The sequence below is a fragment of the Rhopilema esculentum genome, chromosome 13 (assembly GCF_057945365.1).
Source record: "Rhopilema esculentum isolate cy_ngs chromosome 13, ASM5794536v1, whole genome shotgun sequence".
Taxonomy (NCBI): Eukaryota; Metazoa; Cnidaria; class Scyphozoa; order Rhizostomeae; family Rhizostomatidae; genus Rhopilema; species Rhopilema esculentum.
In genome coordinates this window covers 2,989,017-3,016,425 of record NC_142827.1, presented here as the reverse complement: position 1 = coordinate 3,016,425, position 27,409 = coordinate 2,989,017, and the positions used below count along the sequence as shown (strand labels likewise).

The 27,409-nt window shown below is 36.9% G+C and overlaps 2 protein-coding genes and 1 long non-coding RNA gene across 4 annotated transcripts in view; 1 reads left to right on the top strand and 2 right to left on the bottom strand.

Moving 5' to 3' along the window:
• LOC148958598 (uncharacterized) overlaps window positions 1–16,345 on the bottom strand; it is a 41,015-nt gene extending 24,670 nt beyond the window's left edge. Inside the window, exon 1 of the transcript XR_016144523.1 lies at window positions 16,315–16,345. The gene's annotated coding sequence lies outside the window, so the exon portion shown is untranslated. The remainder of the gene's footprint in view (window positions 1–16,314) is intronic.
• LOC135692037 (uncharacterized) overlaps window positions 1–27,409 on the bottom strand; it is a 233,239-nt gene that overhangs the window by 68,984 nt on the left and 136,846 nt on the right. The window contains exons 6-7 of one of the 2 annotated variants that reach the window (XM_089112153.1): window positions 22,852–22,960; window positions 19,983–20,555 (exon numbers count right to left, since the gene is read on the bottom strand). The exons of the other annotated variant lie outside the window; for it this stretch is intronic. Coding sequence (XP_088968279.1) covers window positions 22,877–22,960 — 84 coding nt within the window. The 3' untranslated portion in view covers window positions 19,983–20,555; window positions 22,852–22,876. Of the gene's footprint in view, window positions 1–19,982; window positions 20,556–22,851; window positions 22,961–27,409 lie in introns of those variants that run through there. 2 annotated transcript variants of the gene reach the window in all.
• LOC148958597 (uncharacterized) overlaps window positions 1–27,409 on the top strand; it is a 272,598-nt gene that overhangs the window by 122,987 nt on the left and 122,202 nt on the right. The window lies entirely within an intron of this gene.

Below are 27,409 nucleotides of genomic sequence, written 5' to 3'. Positions count from 1 at the left end.
TTTCCATATTATAAATCTCAGCTTGCTTCAACAAACGGAAAATATCATTGATAGGTATGCTAAAAAGGAAAGGCCCTAAGATTGATCCTTGGGCGACAGCTAATTTCATTTCTTTCCAAAAGGCTGAATGAGCGGCCAATTGATTTTGACTCGCTGCTTTCTACCCGCTAGATAACAGTACACCAATTGTAAGACAGTTTCAAGCGCTCATTGTTGAGACAGTTTCAAGCGTTGGACAAGTCCACAAGAACTAGCCTGAGAAAACCTCTATTCTTTAACGTTCTCTTACAAGTTTCCACGATTGTCTCTCATATCAAATCTAGACAAACCATTCTCAACACTGCAAAACACATTATCGGTCGGGAAACCCGGAATACAGGTCTGTCATCAAACACTATATGACAAGTAGTCTTTTTCAATTTTTAGAGATATGTACCATAGACAATATTTCTTAGCACAACACCAAGTCAGAAAAATGCAGAAAAACAACGTTTGTAATTTCCAGTCTAGATGATTATGCTAGGACTTTACTTGGATAAGTACACATATAATTGTTACATATTTTAGAATAATTGTTATCAATAAACAATATATTTTTGCCTTATGATTATCCATCTATAAGCGTATTTGCACACAATATATTTCTACAAATCTGATAGTGTTCATATTGTTCATTTTGACCACAGTGCTCATATTTATCAAAATGATGTCAATAAGCGAGATACCTGGAGTTGCAACTAACAACAATCTTGTCCTATGCACAATAGCGCGTACAGCTCGGCCTACATGACATCAGTCCTTCTATGTCTGGCCGGTAAACAGTAATTTTTGTAAATTGTCGCAGTTATGTTTCAAAGACCATATGTCTAGTTGAAGAAATAGCTGAACACAATGGCCTCGATATATAACAAATCAAAATGTCGTCGCCTATATCTTGAAGACTAGATGATGATATTTATACTTTATCGTCATATCTACCAATACTTTTAGAATATTATTTACTTATTAACTTATCACTTATTTTGCCTGACGATTACCAAACTACAAGTATGTTTGGACACCTGGCATTTCTAAAAAACTAGATATTCATTATTGTGCAATATGAATATAATTCTTTCTAAACTGAAGCAAAGGAAACATTGACAAACTTTTTCGAAATTCGTACAGGAGAGGTGTAGTGGTTAAATACCGAAATAACTTTTGCCTGACTACAAGTACGTTTGGACACCTGGCATTTCTAAAACACTAGATTTTCATCATTGTGCAATATCATCACTAAATATGATTCTTTCTAAACTGACGAGAAGGGAACATTGCAGTGGTGGCGCCTGAGGGGGGCAGGGGGCTACAGCCATCCCTCTTGGAGATCTAGTAACCCGCACTTTGGGAAACGTCGGTGGCATTAAATAAACATCAATGATAGTCCATAGTATATTTGATTGTTTTTATTCCAATTTCGATTTGATCCTTGTCACTCATTGGCACGTTAATATGTTAAATGTTAAATGGCAAACCGAAGCCAGTGAGAACCAAGTCCACATTACAATGTTTTGGGGTTGGGTGCGCGAATAATGAGAATAGCGTTTTGCTTGTGGATATTAATTCTAAGAGTAAGGTTGTATTGTAAAGGTAGAAAAATTGCTCCAATGAGACATTTTCCAGCGAGTTGAAATCATCAAAATTCGAAAATCTCCTCACCTTCTGCGGCAACCATGGTGCCGCCTCAGGTAATAACTTTCCTGTACTTGTTTATTGTGACACGAGTATCTGCAAGCATCATCAAATACTTAACCTTCTTAAGTAAAATTGGTCCCTATTCTGTTTAATGATTAAATGACGTCTTTTTTCTTACCCAGAAAAATTTAGAGCGTTTAAAATGTCGAAAGATCACGGAAAAAGATCTACAAAAAAAACTTTTTTGATGTGTCTTTTTTCTTTTAGGGACATTATTTAAAAAAGGGAGTCCCCCACAAAAAATAATATCCCCGCTCGGAAGGCCGATTTCCACTAGGCGAATTCTTTCGCGTGAATCGAAAAAATTTTCGTAGCGAAAGAGTAGGACCGTTATCTACTTTCTGCGAATCGAATTTTTTCGCTGTGAAATCTGAGAACATTACACCACGCATGCTCATATTGGCAAAAATTCGATTCGCGCGAAAGAATTCGCCTAGTGGAAATCGGCCTTAAAGAGCTGCTATGTTAACATTACATGTCAAAGCATAAAAAATACGGGGAAACGAAACCCTCAAGATGAAAAATCCAAGGGAGTCTGAAAGACTTATTAACATTAACGGTATCTTCAAACTCACTGTACCTGATTTTGCTATTAAAAAGACATGTGCTACTCTTAGGCCCTGTTTACAAGGGATCGGATCCGAATATATTGCGTTTATACGGGATGGGATCCGAATGGATCAAAGCATATTTATGTGCTTATTCTAATAATGACATTTTGCCGGCAATTATTAAGCCTCAGAAGGGAGAAAATTATTGATTTTTACAGAGATCGAAGGCTGTTGTATCTGGACCAAACGGGACCATCTTCAAAAGCGATCCAAAAAGGGTATGGATAGCAGATCCAAATCGGATCAGATTCACCAGGTCCCGTGTAAACGCAAGGCCCATCTGTAACACTTTGGGTACAGATCCGTTTGGAACACATTTACACGAGACATTTCTGGGAACGGATCCAAACGGAACGATCTTCAAAAGCGTTCCCTAACGGATCCGCCAAGTCCCGTGTGAACGCAAAGCCAATACATACCACTTTTTTCGTAAGGATAGAAACTTTGACAAGCCAATAAAATGATAACCGACTAACGGTTCTACCAACCCCGTAGATCTGATATGTAATATCGGGACAAGCACTTGATGTAGTTACCCGAGGCGGCACCATGATTGCCGCCGAAGGAAAGGAAATTTTGAAAATTTGATAATTCTCGTTCTCTGGAAAATGCACTGTCTCAAGCAATTTTTACTGAAAATTCCTTTACTTTTGCGAAGAGATTGTGCAGCAGTTAAAAACACTTGATACAATACTTCCGTAGTCTTGGAAATGGAATGCTTTTGCGTTACCTCTAAAGCCAGGTAACCAGTAAACTAAGAGTCAATTACTCCTCTTCTCATCTTTGGATTTCTTTTTTGCATGTAAAAATAAATCTGGAGCTCATTGTCATTTTCAGTCAACGATTCTTCTGTAGGGAAATTAGATACATGGTTTATATTTACCAAAGGAGGGTCTTGATTTTTAAAATAGTAATAACAAGAAATCTTGAAATCATTGCCTTCTGTAGAAAATTCTGTTCAAGATAAGGTGCCAGAATAGAAAAAAGTGCTGAAAACAAACGCGTGTGACAAATAAGTTCCTCCAATTTGTTTTTGTTCTTTCTTTCTCTTTGTTCATTGCGTCTGACAATCGAAAGGAAAATTCTCTGCAGACTTACAGTCAAATAATTTGCTATAAGTTGGATTGCGGGGAACTTTTGAAACACTTTAGGTACCGGGCTTTGCAAAACTTGTGACCGAGGAATTTGATCGTGGCGACCTAAACCGGGGACAATTATTTTGTCGCCGGGGTAGAATATCCTGGGGCACTCAGACAGGGGTGTACTATACCTTGCTTGCGATTTCAGAAGGTCTTGTGACGTCACTCACGACGCTGCTGGGAGCAACTTGACTCCTGCTAATGCGTCCAATTAAGAATCTCCTCACAACGCTGTTACCATATCCGAATAGGATAGCATTTATTGCTGCATTACTAAACACGATAACATAAGCCCAATACTCTAGGACATCCATGATTAATGGGGGATTCCTTTTCTCCTGGTATTTGTAATACGCCCAAATTGCGGAGCAAATGTTGTACGGTAGATACAGAACCAACAAAGCACCCAGGACAAAACGAATCGTTTTCGTTGCCGAGATTTCTCGTCTTGTTTCTCGGTTACCCGAATCTTCTCCGGCATCACTCAGCATTCTCTTAATTTTCTCAGCATGAGTGGCAATTCTGCGAAACACCATCGAATACAATATGAACATAAACAGAACTCCAAAAAGATCGGATAAATTCAACGCGACTTGCAGCGGGAAAGAAGGAAACGCGATCGATATGTAGGCGATTATTGCCGATGTTACGAAGCTAAACACAACGATCACCTTCATGCGAAATTCGTTCATGAACTTATTGTACTTTTTGAGCTTCGTCACGTGAAGATAACGATCCATAGATACGCACATCAACATGAAAAAGGAGAAATAAGCGAGAAGAAAGGCGCCATAATGAAGAACCAGTTCAAAGGCACAGTTTCGGTACTTGTCCTTTAAAGCTGCCATTACAGCTATGGATGGCAGGACAAATATTCCAGTTCCAAGATCTGATATATTCATCACGAGAATGAATTTGTTTGTGATCGTGTTTAGCTGCTCCATTTTGTAAAGTCCGTAAATTAGTGCTGCGTTCGAGACGATGGTAATTGGTGACAAAAGGGCGGTAAAAAATGACCAAGTGATCAAATGGGTCGACGGCATGTCTAATGGCCATATTGACGGGCAATAGTAGATTTCTTCTGGATGTGAGTGATTTATCATCGCGAAAATCTCTAATGTCTCGCGTTCTGTAGAGTTAAACGCGTTGTGCCAGTTTTTCGGCCGACTGTTCCTTCTGTTGTGTAATAAGCACTTTCTGTCGAAATGCATCAGACAGATATAGAGGATACCGTTATAGATAGCATTACCTGGATATAAGATACTAACACCCTGTAAAGTATAAGGCGGTAATGAACATCTCCTGGCGATAAAATGTCAACTCGATATATTGATGATGCGTAAGTTTTTCCGTAACAAGTTGCGTACGGACCTTGTCTGACGGACCTTGTCTGAACAAGTGAAGAAAAAGTGAAAAGCTTCATTAGAGCGGTGAGCTATTTAAACAAATCAAATATGCCCTCTTGGAGGTAGAATCTTGTTTGTTTATCTATTCAAGCTTTTTATGGATAAGAACCTATTCATTTCTGTATCTATGCTCGGTATAAATCTGTAACATTTAGTTTGAACAGCTGACTGTGGTATCAGGAAGAAAACTCCTAGCTTTCTTTGAAATGCATAGTGCGCACTGAGCCAAATCGGATATCAAATGTATCCTAAAGCCTCCAGCTTTCCCCAATAGAAAATTCTCTTGAAATAGCCAATCATAGTTTACTGTTATATGAAATATTTGATTTTGATAAAACGCTCACCGGTCCAATCAACGCTTCAAAATTATTCTATAATTCTTCACTTGTTCGAAATTTTTCATTAACTTGCATGATCCGTACACAACTTTTTAAGGAAGCGGCCCACATAGTCAAAAGTACCCCTAATCCATTTTTGTTTCAATAATTGCAGTTTGTTTAAGGTAAAAAGCGGAAATCTCAGAGAAAATAACCAAAGGATCGGTGGAAAAACAATGTGATGTATGGAAGGGAAAATGACGATTCTAAGGGTGGTGGGGATATACAACATGAAAATGATTATAAAGAGCACGTAGAAAATAGGGTTTGGAGGTTGTTTCATGAAGCCGAACAAAATAAATAATAAGAATTGATGACAGGCAGAAAAAAAGAATGTAACAAAAGAATACAGAGAATGCCGGGAAGGGAACGAGGCTTCAAGAATTCTTCACTCTAGAAGGAGGCTCTGTAAAAATCTTCGCCTTAGAAATTTATTTAGGATTAGTTAACCATAAAGCACCAGAACGCTAAGTTTCTGAAATCTTTAGAACAAATATAACAAAAAAAAAACTAAGAAAGACCGAAAATGTATCACTATACTCTGTGGCAGATACAAGTAATATTTCCACCAAAAATAACGCGGAGAAAATAAAATTTTCGAGTAAAAATAAAACGCTCTCCTCGAGCAGACACACATGACGGAATTCATAAAGGTCCACTTATCAACGCAAAAGGTTGACAAATGCATAATATGACATTCTTCTTTAAAATCAATATAGAAATATACGTCGAGTGGCGCTGTATTGGCAATGCGTATTCCAATATGTTGTGCTGCACTTTCAGATAGTCTAGAAGCAGGTACCGAAATGGACAGTGGGTAATATTGAAGCAATGCCTGACGGGTAATATTTGAATAGAGCGGACGATTAGTAGTTGAAAACAGCGATTAGGAACAAAAACTCTAAATTTAAAAAAAATGAATCCTTTCCTTTTTCCTACCACTTTTTGTGTCTTAATCACAATAGTCACCAACAATAAAATCGATTGTGCAAAAAGTTTTGAAGTTATCCTTGCATAGTTCAATGAATCGCAGTACCAATCCTAACCATTCACTTGAAGTTAAAATTTGTCTTTTGATGTTCAATCCACAGTTGCTTTTAATTAAAACACAACCGGGCCTCTTCTATTTACAACTACATTTCGTTTGTCATTCTAGCGACGAGCAAAAAGGTATTTCGCATCCTTTTGGTTAACACCACTAATAAGCAAAGTTTGCTGTTGATCCTCAGTTCATTAGAATTGCCAACAGATAAATTCACCTAATTTAAAAACAACAGCAATGCTGAATGGAGAAACATAACCATAAGCAAAATTCAGATTGGAAGTTAATCCGCTAGCAGATGTTCATTAACATCTGCTAGCGGATTAACTTGCCGCCTTCTGCTCTACATGGTAGTGGTGCTTCATTTTCTGGTGGATTCTCGAAATGATCAGTAGCGACTTTGCTTTGCCTCGAAATGATTAGTAGCGACTTCAAAGAACAACACAGAACAGTTGAGCGAAAAACTGACACTGAAAGGTATTGTTCTTCGTAACATTTGGCGTTTCAATTTAAAAAACTCAGAAAAAAATAACCAGTAATGAATCACTCACATCCAGAAGAAACTTACTATTGCCCGTCAATATGGCCATTAGACATGCCATGGCCTCATTTGATCGCTTGGTCGTTTTTTACCGCCCTTTTGTCACCAATCATCATCGTTTCGAACACAGCTCTAATTTACGGACTGTAGAAAATGGAGCAGTTAAACACGATCACAAACAAATTCATTCTCGTGATGAGTATATCAGATCTTGGAACTGGTATATTCATCCTACCATCCCTTGCTGCAATGGCAGCATTGAAAGACACGTATCGCAACTGTGCCTTTGAACTGGTTCTTCAATGTTGCGCCTGTCATCTTGCATATTTCTCCTTTTTCATGTTGATATGCGTTTCTTTGGATCGTTATCTTCACGTGACGAAACTCAAAAACTACACTGCGTTCATGAACGAATTTCGCATGAAGGTGATCGTTGTGTTTAGCTTCGTAACGTCGGCTGTAATCGCCTACATATCGATCGCGTTTCCTTCTTTCCCACTGCAAGTCGTGTTGAATTTATCCAATCTGTTTGGTGTTCTGTTTATGTTCATCTTGTATTCGATGGTGTTTCGCAGAATTGCCACTCATGCGGAGAAAATTAAGAAATTGCTGAGAGATGCCAGAGAAGATTCGGGTAACCGAGAAACAAGACGAGAAATCTCGGCAACGAAAACGATTCGTTTTGTCCTGGGTGCTTTGTTGGTTCTATATCTACCGTACAACATTTGCTCCGCAATCTGGACGTATTACAAATTCCAGGAGAAGAGGAATCCCCCATTAACCATAAACGCACTAGAATATTGGTCTTATATAATTGTGTATTTTAATGCTGCAATAAATGCTATTCTATTCGCATATGGCAACAGCGTTGTGAGAAGATTCTTGATTGCGCGGATTACCAGGAGCCAAGTTGTTCCAAGCAGCGCCGTGAATAGAGTCACAAGACCTTCTAAAATTGCAAGCAAGGTATAGTTGAAGGCATAAAAGGATGTTGGTAGATTGAGGCTGGAGTCTTGCTCATGCAGTTTTAGAAGGTTTCATAAAGAACCTAGGTTGTATGTAGACAAACCTAAGAAAATAATCTTATCATGAAGAATGTTTACTTATTGTAGCCTTAGTATTATCTTACAATAATGTCAATAAATGTGTTTTTAGATAACCTTAATGTTGACAACTCTTTAGGCCCCCTTCAATAATCATTCAATTTTCGCATTTTCAGTTTGAAGAAATCTTTTTCCCGTCTCCAGCATATAAAGTCACAACAAATGTTTAGACAAAACATTGAACATCAATTATATATGTTTTTAATAAAGAGATTGGCATGTCTCTCAAAGCGCAAAGTTAGAAATGTGGATCCATAATTCATGGGCATTTCGAAATTTAACCAGTTCTTTTATCATGTCCACATTTTGAAAAAGTGTGATAATGTTCATTTCGTTTCAGTTTAGAAAGAATCATATTCTATTGTAACCTTTAATGGTGAAAATCTAGTTCTACAGAAATCTCAGTTCTTCAAATGTAGGTGGGTGACTATAAGGCAAAAATATATATGGTTTATAGGCAGCCGTTACTACAATAGTATTTGTAGATATGTCAGTAAAGTCTTAATATAATCATATAGTCTTCAAGATACAAGCGACGATATTTTCATTTGTCATATCTCGAGACCATTGTGTTTAGCTATTTCTTGATCTGGATAAATCGTCTTTGAAACATAACTGCGACATTTTACAAAAATTACTGTTTACCGGCCAGTCATAGAAGGACTGATGTCATGTAGGCCGAGCTGTACGCGCTATTGTGCATAGGACAAGATTGTTGTTAGTTGCAACTCCAGGTATCTCGCTTATTGACATCATTTTGATAAACATGAGCACTGTGGTCAAAATGAACAATATGAACACTATCAGATTTGTAGAAATATAATGTGTGCAGACACGATTATAGATGGATAATCATAAGGCAAAAATATATTTTTAATTGATAACAATTATTCTAAAATATGTAACAATCACATGTGTACGTATCCAAGTAAAGTCCGAGCATAATCATCTAGACTGGAAATTACAAACGTTGTTTTTCTGCATTTATCGGTCTGTTTAACATTGACTTGGTGTTGTGCTAAGAAATATCGTCAATGGCACATATGTGTTAAAATTAATAAAGACTACTACTTGTCAGTCTGTCATATAGTGTTTGATGCCGTATAGGCATTGTTGTACACGCTTTGGTGTATAGAACAGAAGATGCTTCAGTTGCAATTCCGAGTTTAATGCTTGATGTGATGATCATGCAACTGTTCTAGGCAAAGATGTACAGGGGATACGTTCCATATGTAACATGCTGGTACAGGAAATGTCATTACCAACTCCATATTTAATAGCCACTAGCCAAGCTATAAAGGGATGTAGGAAGAACAATGAGTTGTGGGATATAGATCGTGAGTTTGGCAATGGGACATGGAAAGGGTAAGCACTGTCAAAATGCATCGCATTGCATACATTTCGTAGGGAAACAGAGAGCAACGTCCGTGGTAAAGTCTATAAAAAAAAGAGAGATCAGCAACAGAACGTCGATAGAAAAGAGGATGAAGAGACGGTTTGTTCGGCTGGATAGTGAATCTTTTAAAGTCCATTTTAAAGCCATTTTAAAGTCCGGTTTCTTGAACCAGAGGGCCCGTCCTTGAACCAGTGGAAATATCAAAACAGTACCAGTAGAAATGCTGAGGCTAACAACTGGTCACTAACGACGAGGGTCGCTGAAACATCTATAGCCGGGATAGTAGTTGACGCAATGCGCCTGGTACATGACGCGTTGAACTTGGTTAGCGGTTTCTAGGCTCGCCGATGACGAGGATGAATCAAGCAAGTTCATTGAAAAGGAAACTTAGAGGCCTGAATATAAATCCGTATGGAAAGGCATAGATGTTTGACAGGATGGATTAACATTTCCCAGATGTTGTGGGGAATATAGCTCAATTCATGTCAGAATTTGTTGAGTATTTTTGGAGCATCGGGGAACAGTCAGCGGTCAAGTTGTAGATGCAAAATTGGACAGGTCTCAGATTTAAAGCGGTTGTTCAGAAGTCGTCTTGCCCGTAGAAATAGCTAATATGTAACCACAAAATTTAGAACGGCTCATTTATTTGAACAAAAAAAGGCTATAAAAGTCCAAACAGTTAAACTACGAAATTCTCAGATGACCCATTTCCAAACATAGAAAAAAGCGAAATAGAAAAATTGGAGGAAGATGTGGTGCTAAACATGTTTGATGGTACGTATACTGACGGCAAGGATGAATCAAGCAAGTTAAATGACGAAGAAAATCCTGCTATATTCGAATTTGATGACAGCAAACTTCACCTATCTTGCATGTTTAAGTGATAGCTAACAAAAAAAATATTCTTCACTTCCTGGCTATTTTCATTTCGACCCTACCTATGTTGGTTTCGCAGTCTCACATCCTCTTTTTAAATAATCTTCACTATAAATCATATCTAAGTCTTAGGGAAATATATTTATCGAAGATTTAATATTGTTTATTGGCTGGAATATTTTTGGACGGAAAAAAATTTTAGGACCGTTTATTTGTTTGTTCAAAAAGTTTATCATCCGAATTTTTTTGGGATTAATGTACACATTGTAAATTTCTAGATAACATGGTTATTGATAATTGTTTTACGCTTTCTTCAGTCTTTTTCTCCTGTGGGTACTTATCCGATCCGGACGTTGGCGATCATGGCTCCCACACAATCCTATTCTTTGTGTTGCGGAACAATTTTACTTCGTACAATCCAGTACACTTGCACATGTTAAAAAAGATGAATTTTCGATTTTTCAGCTTGAAGATGTCAATTTTCAATAAAGTCTCACACATGTTTTGAACACGTACTGTTGACATTGATCAGCGTAAAAAGGCACCAGCGTAAAAAGGTACAACTCGTGATTACAAACATTTAGCACCATTCCGAATAACACTTAGTAAAGTATCGTCGTTTCTATATTAAAACACAAGATCTTAAGTTTTGCTATTTTCTCTTTACCTTTCAGAACTTAACTGCTACCTCCATACTGTCCTCGTTTCGAAATAGATTTATCTTGTTCATTCATTTTTTTGAAGAAGATTAATAACTAAAGTTGAATCTGTTGCGAAAACCTCTTCATTAGAAAAGGAAGAAATAGAATGGCGGAGTGATGACGTCACAGAAGTCTAGTTTTAGAATTCTAGAATTCTGGCATCTTGCTCTGAAAGAAACATGAAATAATTCTAAGTACACAAAATTAGCTAAATCTGCTGTGAATCTTCTGAGAAATTGCCACAAATTCACAGGATCTTTCCCTGTCAAATCAACCTTCTCTCAATTAATCAATCAATCAACCAATCAATCAATCAATCAATCAATCAATCACTCTATCAAATCAATCAAATCTTTCACTGACCATATCTCAAGACATTTTGTACAGATACAAAAGATTTTCTATATTTAGAGGTATTTCATGGTGTTCTTTTAGGCTATCGAGTCAGAATTCTTAATCCTAAAGTAGATTTTTGATGACTTCAAAATGTTTTTCATAAGTAAAGTCGACTTTGCACTAATTTGAATTCTTCGATCTAATAAAGTGGTATATTATTGGCATTTCGCATTTGATATAGGCTAAAAGGAGGTACTGAAATGGACGGTGAGTAATTTTGAAGCAATGCCTGACGGATGATAGTTTAATATAGCGATAAAGAAAAAAACTCTTGACTAGAAATAGAATGCAATTGAATCCCTTCATCCTTTTCCCTGTAACCATTTGTGTCTTTTTCTTCTATTGTATTGAGAATCGAAATCATTGTTATTTTCATTAATAAAGTCGAGTGTGCATTAAGTTTTGAAGTTATCCTTACATAGTTCGATGATTCACAATACCAATATTAATCATTAACTTGAAGTAAAAGTTTGTCTTTTGATGTTCAACCGACATTTGCTTTTAATTAAAAAAGAACCAGTTCTCCTTTACATAACAATAAAACTTCTTTTGTTATATCAGCGACGAGAAAAAAAATATTTCGCATCATTTTGGTTGACATCATTAATAAGCAAAGTTTGCTGTTGAATCCAGACTACATTCACATTGCCAACGGATAAATTCATCTAATTTTAATGACAATAGTGATGTTCTATTAAAACATAATCATCAGCAAAATTTAGATTTGAAGTTAATCAGCTACCAGATGTTCACCTCAAACTTAAGACACAAGTCATAAAAATATACTTCCCACATATGAATACAGCATCAGAATCGAAGCGAATCCGTTGACGGGAAGATAATCTAGATTTGTTGTTAGGCAACTCTGAAGATTCTCTTGATGCAAAAAGAGACGAATATTGTTTCCGCACTGGGTTGGAAATGCGACAGAAAAGTTTTCTGCTAGAGATTGTGACAAAAGTAGGTACAGATGCCTCGAGAAAACCGTTTGTTTCATAACTGTTGATGGATCAGCTGACGATAAAATAAATCCACAAGGTCTTTAAAATTATTTTGTTTACACCTCCTCTGCCAATGGCCGGACCAGCAGAGGTACCAGCGTCAAGAACGAAGAAATCACAAAGAACTTGAACAATGGGACACAAAACGTGTAACTTGACAACGAGACAGAAAAGGACGATTGTGAAGCTGGCCGTGACTACACTCGTGGGCTTCTTGGCAGAAAATTGAAAGTTTTTTTGAAAATGGTTTCTTTGTCGGGACAATATCATGGTACAACAGACAATTGCAAGAGTTTCCGGTATACTACGACAAAGACAACTCGGACAATTATATATCTTTTAAAGACATTAAGGGGATTGATGTAGCTTTACTTTAGTTAGATTAGATAGTTACTTCTTGTTACTGTCTTGGTTCTGTCTTTGGAAAAATTAAAAGTAGATTCAAAGTCCCCTATCTTCTGTAATAGTTGCTAACATTAACTAATATTTCTTCCTAACATGAAAAATTAATATAAGGAACCCCCAATATAGATTTCAGAAAATCATGATTAAGAAACTCTTAAGGAACAATGAGTATTCAAATTTCTAGCACGTTTAGAAACTGGAGTACTCAACATCGACCTTTGTTTGTTATGAAGAAAATGAGTTTAATACGTTCTTAAGTTAACATGCTGGTACAGATACTGTCATTCTCTGTACCATGTACAATATCCAGTAGGCAAGTTAAATTAATTTGTATCAGGATTTAGAATTTTTTCTCCTCGCATCTCTATTTATTCGATAGAAAAACAAGCTTTCTACCTGCATATTGCAAACATGCTCCTTATCTACAGCAATCCATTAAAAAACAAAATTCAACTGATTCACAGGAATATAATTAATTTGTTTGACAACATCTCACTTACAGCATTTACACAATCTCGCAGCAAAAATTTCGTCCGAAATCATTTTAGATTATAAGCTGCCTAAAGCCCATCCCGCTTTATTTTTTGGCGCAAATTCGCCAAAAATGTAATTATTTGTTCCAGTTTTGTGGCCTTAAGCTATTTCAGCTAAGATTTACTTGGTAGCTAATTCCCTTTAGTGTCTAGTTTAGAGTGGTATTGGAATCAACTAGAAGTTGTCTTGGAATCTTAAAAGTGGTCTTGGAGAAAAGAATCATTTGGGGAAAAATCGGGCCATTTTGGTTTAGATACTTGTCCCGTTGAGGGGCTTATCATTCTTTGCTAATCATTAACAGAACGACGTCCTGTGAAAGTGCTTATTACCACTGGTGTAATGTAATGATTTTCTGAGATAAAGTAACTATATGAAATTTTGATAACTCAACTTGTTTTAGGAATGATTAATTAAGGCTGCTTTGTCCCTTATTCTACCTTATAGATTAAAAACAGATTGAATACAGGGGCGGATCTAGAAATTATTCTGAGGGGTTCTAAAACGTAAGGCTTGGTAACCCAGGGTGTTGCTATGCACAAACTCCGTACCCCTGCTAATAAGCCATAATGAAATGAAAGCCTTCCATAAACTAAAAAGCCTGGATGCCTTGATTTATATAGTAATTTTTGGTTTCAGCTTTTATGCCAATTTAACGCAATTTGCAGCTCGCCCCTCTTATATTCACTTAGGGTACAAAAGTATAGAAACTGTAGTCAAATATGATATGATGGCCCGCAGTGGCAAAAGGCCCGAGCCCACAGATTTTCAAAGCAAAATTTAATTTTTGACTCTTTGCAGCCATTTATTAGAACTTGATCAGCTTGACCAAAATAATAACGTGGCTGGTGGAATGAAGCCCTTGATGTGCAGTGCAAAAGTTGAACACAGGGATTCAAACACAGCATGCATCGCCAAACCGAAGGCCCTGAACGTTTCGCTATGGGCCTGGCGTTTTGAGTATTTTTATGTATTTGAAATTCTTAGAGAAAAAAGGATTCGCAGGAATATAAGTAGGTATAAAAAGGAAACCCCTTTTGGTCAATAATAGTAAGGGCAAGTTTTTGAGATGTTTTTTATGTAGTTCTTGAATGATTAAAAAAAGAATAACAAGGGCTCGGGCAAGCTTTATCCTCTGAATATAAATCATACCTCATGGTCTATGAATAAGACATGAAACACGGAGTTGAAACTTGAAACCGTTCTGTTATATAAACCACAGCGTTTACAAGTTCTGCCGTTACAGCATCGAGCATCAGGTAAAGATCGTCAAAAGATCCACGAAAACATATTGCAAATTTGCGCCTAAGCATTCGTCGCGTGCTGTATCATAATTCAACTCCCCCTGGTCAACCTCAACTCCCCCTGTTCAAGCTCAACTCCCCCTGGTCATAAAACCACTTATACATTTGACTGTAGATTGAAGCGAAGAAACTCCCCCTGGTTTGTCGGTATTCTTTGATGTTTTGGATTTTTGAAATCCATGGGTTCTCGCGCCAAAGTTTAGAACCCCTCGACCTGGCACCGTGATTGGCTAGATTCACTTCCACGGGTGCAGAAACTCGTATAATTTACAGGCCACGGGTTCCTTAAGTGGCTGGATATAAGAGGAGACAATGCTTTCCGAGTCTGTAGAATGCTATACAGGACAACCAGGGGGAGTTTCATAACACTTCAATGCATGGACTGAAATAACAATGTTGAACAGTTGTGAGACAATTGAAGCGGAAATAACAATTTCAGGAGATGTGCATACTTCCCGGTATTATTTAAATGGTTTAAATAATAATAAACAAAATTGCGGTAGAATAAGCTTTAATCCCCAAAAAGTTTTTTCTCAAATCTGAGGGGTGCTCGAGCCCCCTTCGCACCCCACTGGATCCGCCCCTGGAATAAGATTAAAAAGGCTCTGTTTAATAAAAAAATTTGGGTTTGGTAACAGTTCCGGGTTTTTTCCCGGACGTTTACTCCTAGACTTCAACCTAAGCAGCACATTCACTCATGCTGTTAAACATGAGCAAAACATTCCTTTACAATTGCTCAACATGAGCAACAAATTTGCTCATACTTAAAAATGGCTTTCAAAAAAGCAAATATTTGAGTATACTAAAGCTTTTGGTCTGAGACTCTTCAAAGTATAAAACGTCAGCACATAAATCGAAAACTCTACGCTAGGAAATACATATTCTCAGTTGTGGATCGAAATAGGCCAATCAGAAACGCAAGCACGTGACTGTTAAGGCTGCCCAATCAGTTTCGCCTGCCTATTGAGAATGTCAACACTGGAGTCCCAATGTGAAAACGAACTCCTTATGTCAACACAATAGCGGTTTTTTCGTGCTACATTGGAATACCTTGCTTGGAAAACTAATCTAGCATCCTTGTTTAATTAAGAGCTTAAGTCGTCATTTACCTGGCTTAAATCTACAACTAATACCATAAATGATTCATCACCATTCCTTGATAAAAGACAAGTAGAAAGCGGAAAATGGCTAACGACTTTATCTGGTTGCAACAAGGCAACGAATGAATAGCACAGAACGGACAATTATTGCCGACAAAACCAACCCTAAAATCTATCAAAGATGCTATAACTTGAATTTACTGTTAATTTAAAACTTTGTTTAGGTTGAAAAAATTTGAATTTCCAAGCATAAACACCACTACAAACAAAACTTGTTTACATTGCTGCTGTTTACATTTTAGCGAGAAACAATTGATAGAATAACGGCTACTAAAGGGCAAAAAACACGGTCCGAGTCATGAAAACTCAAGGAATTAAACCTTCTCTATCGGTGTTGGCGATATAAAAACAGTTTTGCTAACGAGGCCTTAAATAATTTCCACCCAAGAAATTTTGATGGTGAAAAGATTGTAAAACTAAAGGAAGAATTAGCTTCAATTGCATCATGAGCGAGGAAGTCTACTGAGAAAGCTAGAGCACGAGGTGACAACAAATTTTCTACGACCGAGCCTTCAACGCTACCAATTCATACCAGTACCAGGTGAAATTGCCAGAACCCCAAACATTATCTAAAATAGCTCAAAAACATACCTGCTTAATCAGTAGAGGAACAAGATTAGACTCATCTGATAGCTAGCTCTCATTGAGATGTGACGTATAGAATAAAACAGCCAATTTGTATTGTGGCTTCACCAAGCAAAACGAGGACCTCGCTATGCCAAAACATTGATTCCCCCTAGATTAACCAAGGGAATGAAGCGCCACGAAACACACATCTTGCCCTGGTTATACAAATCAAATTCAGAGGAGGCCGAAAGACTCCCCGCATTGTCCATAAACTAGTAGAGCAGATAAAAGAAAACGCGAGGAAGCGTGGCACAAGATACCATAAGGACTAAGAAATATAAGCAATCTCAGGCGAATTAGTTAAAGCTGAAAAGCCTCTCGTGAAATCAACTCTGGTCATATTTCATTTACTCATCTTCTAAAATGGCAGAGGATGACTCCCTTTCAGGACGAGGCTTTCAAGTTAGAATAAGCTAATCACGGGGGGGACTGCCTTTAAGAACAAGAGCTTTTCATTAGAAAAAAAGCGATTGAATCCCTTCTTCCTTTTTGCTACTACCTTTTGTGTTTTTGTCTTCTATTGGCTTGAGAATCTAAATAAGTCTTCAAAAAAGTCGATTTTCTGGTAAGTCTAAACGTCTATCTTGCATAGTTCATTTATTCGCGGAACCTTTATCAATCAATAATCCTGAAGCTAAAGTTTGCCTATTCATGTTCAATCAAAACATTTTTTGAATAAAAACTGAATCAATCCATCTACCCCTGTTCAATCTTTACAATGAAATTTGGTTTTCTTTTAAAAGCAATACGAACATGGCATTTCGCTTCCTTTTATTGGCACATTTTATCAGGTAAGTACACTGTTAAATCAAAACTACCTTCTCATTGAAAAAGGACCAGTTCTAATTTATATAACATTAACATTAATATTATATTAAAACAAAAAAGCATCGTCGATTTTCCGATTCCATGTTATTCAACTGGAATGTGTTCATTGCCAACATTTACTTTACATGGTAATGACATTTGTTTTCTCCTTGTAATATTTATAACAGAAATGCTCTACCTGGTTCATTTCGAAAGACAGCGGTTATTGCAGAGCAACACAACACAGCTGAGTGAAAAGACTGGCACAACACATTTAACTCTACAGAACGCAGGACTTAAGGGATATACGCAATGATGAACAACTCCTCAACAGAAGAAAATTATTATTGCTCGTCATGATAGCCACTAGACATGCCATGGCCTCATCTTTTTATTCGATATAAAAAGTTACAAACAAAATTACCTAAAACTATACAGAGCGGAAACTACTTTATTAAGTTAGAAGAACGGCCAGAAGGAGCAATATATCATGGCTACCTCCTAGTACTATAAAATATACGTAAATCACAATATCAAATAAATCGCGAGGATATTTAAAAATTTTTGTTCCTGCATTATTCAAACCGTATAGAGGCATGGATACTTCAATGTTGCTGTGAGGATTTTTGCATTTAGATCAAATGGTAACTGTTCATGGCCATAAAGGATGACTTTTAGTAACTCTTTATGTTTCTTTGTTACTTGAAAGATTTAACAAACCATGAAGCAACAATATTGCATGGACACTGTTGAAATGATCACGTCTATTTACGTCATAAGTATGGCAGAGCAGAAAGTAGTGCTCCGTGTCCTCAACAGCATCATTTGTTTGGCATAAAGGAATCAAAGTATCCCTAAACTATGTTTGAATTTTTGAAAATTTAGCTTACTAAGTCCAACTCGTAGCTGTGTTAGGATGGGTAAGCCTTTTGGGCCATAAATACGATAGTTGCTTTGAGGTGGTCATAAATACGCCTTTGGGGTTGGGCAGATAATTGACAGTTATTTTTTCTTGAAAATATTCACAGAGCTGGATAGTCTGATTTCAGGGTCGAGCCTTTCCCCTTCCAATAAACAGTTTGCTTTAATATTCCGTGATGCCGGTTAATACGAATCATTGGCCAGCAGCAATATCATCGTTCCGTTTATCCATTAAAGTCAGACCCTTACCGAATTTTCTGTCTATCTCAAAATTACTCATGCTTCTCTCAGTCTTTAAGTTGTACATATTTCGCTACACTGTGGTTTTGATCTCCATTCTCGTCTTGCTACTCACTATGGTTGTCCAGATCATAGCACATTTTTCGTTACATCCAAAAACTCACTTTCTTCACGTATTTGCTGGGCTGTTCTCGTCTATCAAGGCTATATTCCACGTACTACTCGAGCTAATCAAACGCTTGCCAAGTTTGTTTCTTGAACCTTGTAAACGAATGATTTTGAGATCACTTCATTCGTGCCTCAGAGTGACTTCGATAAGTTGTTGTTAAAAACCTCCTCACTTGTGTTTTACGTGTTTTTTGCTACTTTATGTAACTGTTATTTGTATTATGTTTTCTTTAATATTTAGATATATAAATTAGTGTTGAGTTGTTATATTAAATGTTATATTTCCATGCTCCCTGCGGCATCGTCTTGTAACCTTAGTATTTCCATGTAACTTTTATTCGGATGAAAAAAATAAGAAGTTTGGGTAGAAGCTTGATTTGAAACCTAGCGTCCTTGCACGTACTTGCCCAATTGCAGCGCGTCTGCGAAGATCATAGCTGGTCTCTTGTAGATGAGAAATGTGGCATCTTGTGTAATCTGAAGTCCAATCGTTTACCTTCTTTAAAAAAGGATGAGGCGTCTGCTCCATCGTTGAAAGCTCAGTGATTCCCAACCAAGTTCGTCATACAACTTCTCACGAAACGAACCCTTCCAGGCCCCCGTTATTGCTAGTGCAGCGGAGAATTGGACAGCTTCAAGTTTTCCATTAGATTACGTAATACAACATCGTGGCTAAATTCGCAAATATCATGTGGGATGTAACATATGACGTCGCCATAATCTAGAAACGGTCGAACATACAATTTGTACATTTCGTTGAGGGTATGTTGTGGTAGATATTAGGAAAGAAACCTCCAAATTCCAATTCCGTGCCTGGTTTTTGAGATGGCAGCTCTGATGTGACTAGAAAAGGACCATTTGGAGTCCAATATGATCCCAAGGTGCTTTTGCTTTGCATGTCTGGCCTCATTTGATCATTGTGTGCTTTTCTACCGCCCTTTTGTCACCAGTCATCATTACCTCGAACGCAGCAGCAATCAGTGTCGCTTGCCTATTGAAATGACACCAATCGAGTCCTAGTTTGTTTCAAAATGTATACCTTCTTCAAAACCATTTTTAAACTTTCTACCACCAAAAGATTGTTAACTTTTTGTCAATATTTTTGTTTTGAAAGTATTTGTCATTTGTTTGGGACCATTTGTTGTTGTTTTGGGTTGTTCTAAAATATTGTGTGCTATTTACTTGTTCTATTGGCCATGGTAATAATTTATAGAATGATTTAAAGATTTATAGAAGATTTTAATGATGACAATGATTGTGGTGCCGTTGTTATTTGTCCGTCGTCTTCAAAAATGACTAAAAACATTATCAAAGAAAGTGGATTGTCACCAAAGGTAGCAGCAGATCAAGCCAATAGGGGTATGAAGCGTTCTCCCACTTATCGCAGAGGAACATTCTGATGCGATAATAGGCAAGAAAGCGACTTCATGTTTACGCGACGCCTTGTTAACGTCATATGAAGTTAATTTTGAAGGAGAAATGAAGATAAGAAAAAAAAGATTTTCCAACATCAAGGAGCTACATAAATCCATTCAAAAATGCCAAATATTATGTGGAAGAAAATGAGGAAAAGAGGGATGTAGATTGTTAATATTAGCATATTTTATTATCACCTATCCTACATCCGAGGGAAATAGTCCAGATCAAATACATCTTGGCGATATTTGTCTATAAAATGATGTGAGTTTGAAGGTATTACAGTGCGTTTGAACACGCTTTACGCTTGTTAGCAGAGGCAATCAGAACTCAAAGGATGGAACGCGATAAAAAGATGAAACTAGAACGGAATAGAAGTGCCATGCAACAACATACTTCCTATGCATAGGACTAATCACTTCCTCTTTTCAAAGAGAAAACTTTTCCTAAAATGAATGAAAAAATGAATGGAACCGTTAATGTTAAAAAATGAGGTAGATTTCTTCTTAGGGATACTTCATTCTCAGGCCTTTTTCGTTTTCTTTTTCTTGCTGCCGAATTCTTGACTGCATCAGTTTTCTACTTTCCTCCAGGGCCTGATAGAAACTCTGTAATTCAGCCAACCTCGACGACAACGTCCTGATTGTTGTGTTCTGAAAATGGGATTTAATTACCCATGAGAAAATCTGCTGCCCGAAAGCAAGAGATTGCTAAGAAAGACTTTTCAGAAAAAATGGTTGCATTTACTTAAAAAAGATTGGGTATGACCAAGATCATCACCAATTATGGCGTTCAAAGAATACAGTTCAAAGAATTCAGTGTCACAGACGGGTCTAGAGCGAGAACAAGAGTTAATGAATGCTGAGTGAAAATCTCAAAACATTAATGTTGCTTCTGAAGGCGACCTAAAAACAGAGTTCAGAAATTGTCGCAACCTTCCTTCGAAAGAAACTTTTCCTTATTTGCCTTCCTCAAAAACTTTCTTCTATCTTTCGGATAAAAGGTCTCTAGGAAATGGAATTTGGGTAAAATCACTGGTGGTATAGTTACGCTTTGTCAGCAAATTAAGAAAGGTCCAAGCACAACGGTAAAATCATCCAACACTATATACCCTTTTCTAGTTATGTATCGGCCTTCCTTTGGACTCAATGCCGTCCTGAATGTGCCTCAAAACGTCGAAAAAATGATCAGATGCAAACTTCTCTGTTTCGAAATAGGGCCTAAAGGGGGCCAGCAGTTTCTACCATCGTACAGACTGGTATACTTCTAGAAACAGCAGGTAACATAGAGAACGTGAGGTCCACAAGCACTGGAGCTATACAAGCCTAAAGACGCCTGAAACACGTTCCAATAAAACTACAACGCATCAAAAGAAATAGCACGTATTTTACCATAAGATATAACAAGCAGAAGAGACAGAAGTAATCTTTGAGGGACCACTCCGATTCAAATACATCTTTACCAACCAAACTCGTGCAGCAGAGCGACAAAATTTAACAAAGAACGTAGGTGAATGCTCTACGTGAAAATAATTAACTTGAAATGTATTGAATTTTTTACTGAATGTAGAATTTTACTTTCTGCTGAATGACACTTTAAAGCTTTTAATCAAAAGTCTGATATTTTGTCACGTTGTGTCCTAGATGAAACACCAGTGTTTGAAAACCAGAAAAATAAGACTAGTAACTGGGGCAAGAAATCCTGTAGTTATATCAAGTAAAATTTGCTGGCAATGACAGTAAATCAGCTGGCATTCGCAGGCAACAGTGAAACAAGCTGTGGATGATTTCGGAAGCACGGTACTAGATGTACTTAAAACCCCAAATATTCTAGAAGGGAGGCGAGGAGTTTTGAAAATTTTGAGTACATACTTACCCAATACATATTTATTAATACCTACCCAGTGATGTAGGTATTAATAATGAGTCCTACCCAGTCCATATTTATTAATAAAAAAATTTCCTGTTTTAACAGATGCCTTCCAAATATCCCCAATCTCTTTGGAACAACCACCACAAAATTTTGAGACCGACACATCATTGCATCCTTAACATTTCATCTACTTAAAAAAATTTCCTTATTTGAGGCAAAATTTAAAACAGACCTACCCAGTACATATTTATTAATTTATATTTTTTAATTGTTTTCACAAATCCCTTCCAAATTTCTCTCTTTGGAACCATCACTCAATAGATGCATTTAGCAGACTACTATCAATAGGAAGCATTTATTGCAAAGCAAACATGTAACTGATAGCAATTAGTAAGATTAATCTACAACCCCCACCCCCCTAAAAAATGCTATACAACTAAATACCTAAGTGCAAACTAAGGGACTAAGGGCCTTAGCTAGCCTGTGCCCTTGTCCACAAATGCTACGACATGACTGGACTGGGATGGAAGCTAGGCCTTAACATGATGGATAAATATTCGGTTTCTGCAGCTATCACATTTCATAGATCAAGGCAATTCAGGCTAATTACAAAATGGATTTGGATCATATCATAATTTATCTGCAACAAATAGCCTACTTGAAAAATATTTCTTGGAGAGCCCTCTGACCATCATGAAGTGTAAACACAGTAGAAAAGTTGCTTATTCTAGATCTGATGACCAAGCTGTGAATAGCGTCTTCAAAGTGAATTGGAAGTCCTAACTTAGGATCACGCCTAATGCCAGATCACATGATCCATAAGTACTGAAAAGTAACAGCAAAGTAACTTAGCAGAAAAACCAACATGATGACAGCTCAGAACAACCCTACTCCGTGTGAAAACAGTGGATGGGACTGGCATATCCTGTAACAACCTCATTAAAGAAGCAATCTAAGTTGTTGCTTGTCCCATAAACCTTTTTCTCCTGCCAATCGAATGTGGAACTAAGAGCACATATTGATTGTAAATATCCATTATACAACGATTTTTAATTAAAAAAACAACAAGAAACATACCAAATGACTTTCTTTGAGGGAAAATCTATTCGTCCAAATGATGCTTTCGATCTTCTGTGATAAAATTGATAGTTGCTTGGCCATCAGCGGAAAACATTCGACAAATTCTCTGTCAAAAGAAAAATAAGTAACGTTCAGTCTAAAAATGGATTAGCAAATTGAACTGAGATACCAACAATTTGCAACAGTCAGGCTACAATGCGGCTTTTAGTAGACAGGTACTTGAAAGGGAAAAAGAAGGTATACCTGACTGAAGAAGCAAGCTCGGGGATCGTTCAAGACAGAACGTACTCGAAAGGAGGTGAATTTCCTTGCCTTGGGAATTATTTAAGAAAAATCCCATGCATTAGAATCGCACTCTCCTCCGGAAAACAAGCATGATAGTCTTTTGAAATTTATAACAGGCAAAGGGTCCAGATGACAAATATCTTTTGGATGAACTGAATGAAATTATCCCTTGAAGTGGTACAGTATTGGCAACATTTTTGTTTCTCTGTTTTGTATTCGTGCCATAATCTAAAAAAACTTCAAACACAAAGTCGATTTTTCGTTAAGATTAAATGTTTATCTTGTACAGTTTGTTAACTAGAGGGATTAATATCAATCAATTCTATTAAAGTTGACGATAGTCTTTTAATGCTCAATACACACTTTCTTCTAACTAGATTTGAACCATTCCATCAACGCCTCTGCTTTATTTACAAAAAACTTAGTGTTTGTTTTATCATCGTTAAGAAAACAGTATTTCGTTTCCTTTTGTCGTCGCCGTTAATTAGCATAGTGTACTGTTTAATCCACACGAGATTCTTCCTATTGCAAACGTATAAATTCAAAAAAAGTTTGAAATAACCATCATCAACTTAAGGATATTCCGTTACATGATAATCATTACCGTCTTATGCTCTTCGTGGTACTGGCTTTAACTTTTCAGGTGGATTTTCCGTATGATCTTTAGCGAGAATTTTCAGAGCAGCGCACATTTAGAAACAAACTGCTCTTTTACGGACACAAAAGCGACATGAAGCGAACACAATGACGCTACAAGGAAATTGCCATTCGTAGAATTTGGCATTCAGAATTAATGGCGCATGACTTAAAAAAAAAGAAAAGATGAACCGCTCGTGCCCAGGAAAACCATACTTTTGCCCGTCATTATGGCCATTAGACGTGCCGTGGCCCCAATTGATCACTTGGTCCTTTTTTACCGCCCTTTTGTCACCAATCATCATCGTCTCGAACGCGGCACTAATTTACGGACTGCACAAAATGGAGCAGCTAAACACGATCACAAACAAATTTATTCTCCTGATGAATATATCAGATCTTTGCATTGGTATATTCTTCATGCCATCCATTGCTGCAATGGTAGCTTTGAAAGACAAGTATCGCAACTGTGCATTTGAACAGGTTCTTCAATATTGCGCCTGTCTTCTCGCATATTTCTCCTTTTTCATGTTGATGTGCGTATCTATGGATCGTTATCTTCACGTTATGAAGCTCAAAAAGTACAATGTGTTCATGAACGAGTCTCGCATGAAGGTGATCGTTGTGTTTAGCTTCGTAACATCGGCAATAATCGTCTACATATCGATCACTTTCCCTTCTTTCCCGCTGCAAGTCGTGTTGAATATGTCTGATCTTTTTGGTGTTCTGTTTATGTTCATCTTGTATTCGGTGGTGTTTCGAAGAATTTCAATTAATGCTGAGAGAGATAAAAACATGCTGAGAGATGCCGAAGAAGATTTGGGCAGTCGAGGAACAAGGAGAGGAATCTCGGCAACAAAAATGATTCGTTTTGTCCTGGGCGCCTTGTTGCTTCTGAATCTACCGTACAACATTTCTTCCGCAATCTGGACGCATTACAAATTCCAGGAGAAGAGGAATCCCCCATTAACCATAAACGCACTAGAATATTGGTCTTATATAATTGTGTTTTTTAATGCTTCAGTAAATGCTATCCTATTCGCTTATGGCAACAGCGTTGTGAGAAGATTTTTAATTGGACGCGTTTCCAGAAATCAAATTGCTCCAAGGAGCGCAGTGAGCGACGTCACAAAGACCTCTAAAATTGCAAGCAAGGTCTAGTTAAAGCCATTCAAGGAGAGGTTGACGTCATCTGCTCTAGACTAGTGTCTTGTCCATGCAATGTAATTATTTTTTGGTGAGAGCAATAATCAATCGGTGCACATATGAACTTTTCACAAAAGCAGTGTGAAGGCTCCTACGCTGCATAAGGCATAGAGAGGTTTTACTGGCTGATCAATGGTAGCTATAAAAAATGGTTCAATTTTTCAATCGTTGACAGGATTTTCTCCTTACAAGGGGATGGAAAAATAATAGCAACAACGAAGAAAAGGAAACGGACAACAGATTCTAAATTTTTGTCGATTGCTGATTCTTGCCTTTTAATTTTTTCGAGTGTTGATAACGTCAAGAAACTTTATTTCACTCCAATCAGCTTCAGCACAGAATACATCACAAATTCATGTAGACTGAAAGAAACAAAGGTTGATATTTTGCAATTTTTTGCATTCGTTTGGCAGTGTCATAGTGTTGTGCTAAGAATGATCGTCTATGATATGTATCTGTAAAACTTAATGTTATGTTCTGTTATATTGCTGTTTAAACGCTGCAAATAAACATAATTATGCGTAGTTATGTTATGTTGTATAACAAGATTGTAAAATTAGATCAAGGGCCATCTTGGACTGAATATATCTCAAAAAAATGTTAGTGGTAAAAAGTTCAAGTGCTGCAAGGAGAGACATATAAGACTACTGTGTCCTAACATTTCCTAAACAGCCGCTGTTCGTAGTGCTTATTCATGAATTGAGTAAATCTTTGTGCTAACTCGTCGATCATGAAACATCTATATTAACGGACAGTAGCTAAACTTTAACATTTCAATAGCTCCCATGACATTCATGGTTTTTTCTTCGGGAATATAAATTGAGACCTTTGCAAGAGCACGTAGCTTGTATCACGCTTCCGTGTTCACCATATTCACATGTTGTTAAACATTTACTTATTGGTCAGTTATAGCTCCCGACAATTTTTTTCGATCTTTTTTGAGATTTCAGTATCCTTTTTGCCAAATACAAGGAGATGGCATTTCTCCGCGTTCAATTCTATGCAGGTTTGTGCAAACCTATTTCTTTGTTCAACAGTATCATTTTCTAGCTTTAAAATAGATTCTCTCAAACTTTTATTAGAATTCTCATTTTTATATCGTCTACATATTTACAAATTTCAGTCTCATACATCAAAAGGAAAATATCATTGGTAAATTAACAAAAAGAAGAGGCCCTATGACTGACCCTTGGGTGACACCAGATTTCACTTCTTTCCGCGGGCTTAATGAGCAATTGATTTTAACCCGTTGCTTTCTACACGCTAGATAACTGTAAACCATATTTAAGACATTTTTGCTAAATCTGTATGCGTTTAATTTTCCAAGCAAGAGTTCATGGACGCGGTAAGTCCTTACACAAGTCCATAAGGACTCGTCCGACAAAACCTCCATTATCTAAAGTTTTCTTACAAGTCTCCGTAATTATCTGTCATATCATATTCTTTCTATAAAATATGATCAAATCAAATCTGAAAAAGCATTCTGAGCATTGTAACCCTGTCGATAGGCGAAAGGCTAGGCAAGAAAAAACTTCTTAACAAAAGGTAGCAATGTTTTAGAGTTTAGCTCTTACATACGTCTAAAGTTGTTTTTTAAAACGATTTATTTTTGGTAGCTCACGAATTTCGGCTAGTATTGCCATTCCTTGACAGCCAAAAGGGGCGGGCAAAAGGGGGGGGGGGGGTACCTATCTTGCTCTTGCAACAAAAGGGATATTTGGGGGCAATGTTCTTCCATGCTCCAAATACGATAGTATATGTTTATGTTTATGTATAAACCTTCCAAGTTACTTTAGCAGTTACTTAACACGAGTACCTTTATTGTATGTAGAAAATTGTAGACCTGTATATATGTATGAAAACCTAAGATTACCGATTGTAGCCTAAGTAATACTCGTTTTAAATTTAAAGATTACATAAATGTTGATAATTTTTTTACGCTTTCTTCAAAAAATGATCAATTTTCAATTTTTCAGCTTGAAGATTTTATTTTCCCGGCTGTTTTCCCATGATATTGACATGTAATGTTGACATTGATCAGCTTTTGGAGGCACAACTGGTGATTACATACATTTCATGCTAATCTGACTAACTCTTAATAAAAACACCTTCACGTCACTCTCATGGCACAAAGTCCTATGTTATCTAACAGGCACAAAGTCCTATGTTATCCGTGTTTAACTACTATTTTTCTTCCGTTTTATTTTCGAAACAGTTGTATCATTTTCCTTTGCTGAAAGATCTTTTTTTGGTGGAAATATATGCACTGTGGTGAAAATTTAGTTTTGTAGAAATTTCAAGTGTGCAAAAATTCTTATAGATGGGTAATTATAAGGCAAAAATATATTTTTATGGGTAACGAATATTTTAATGTATGTAACAGCTATATGCATATAAAGTCTTAGCATTATAATCTTGACACAAACGT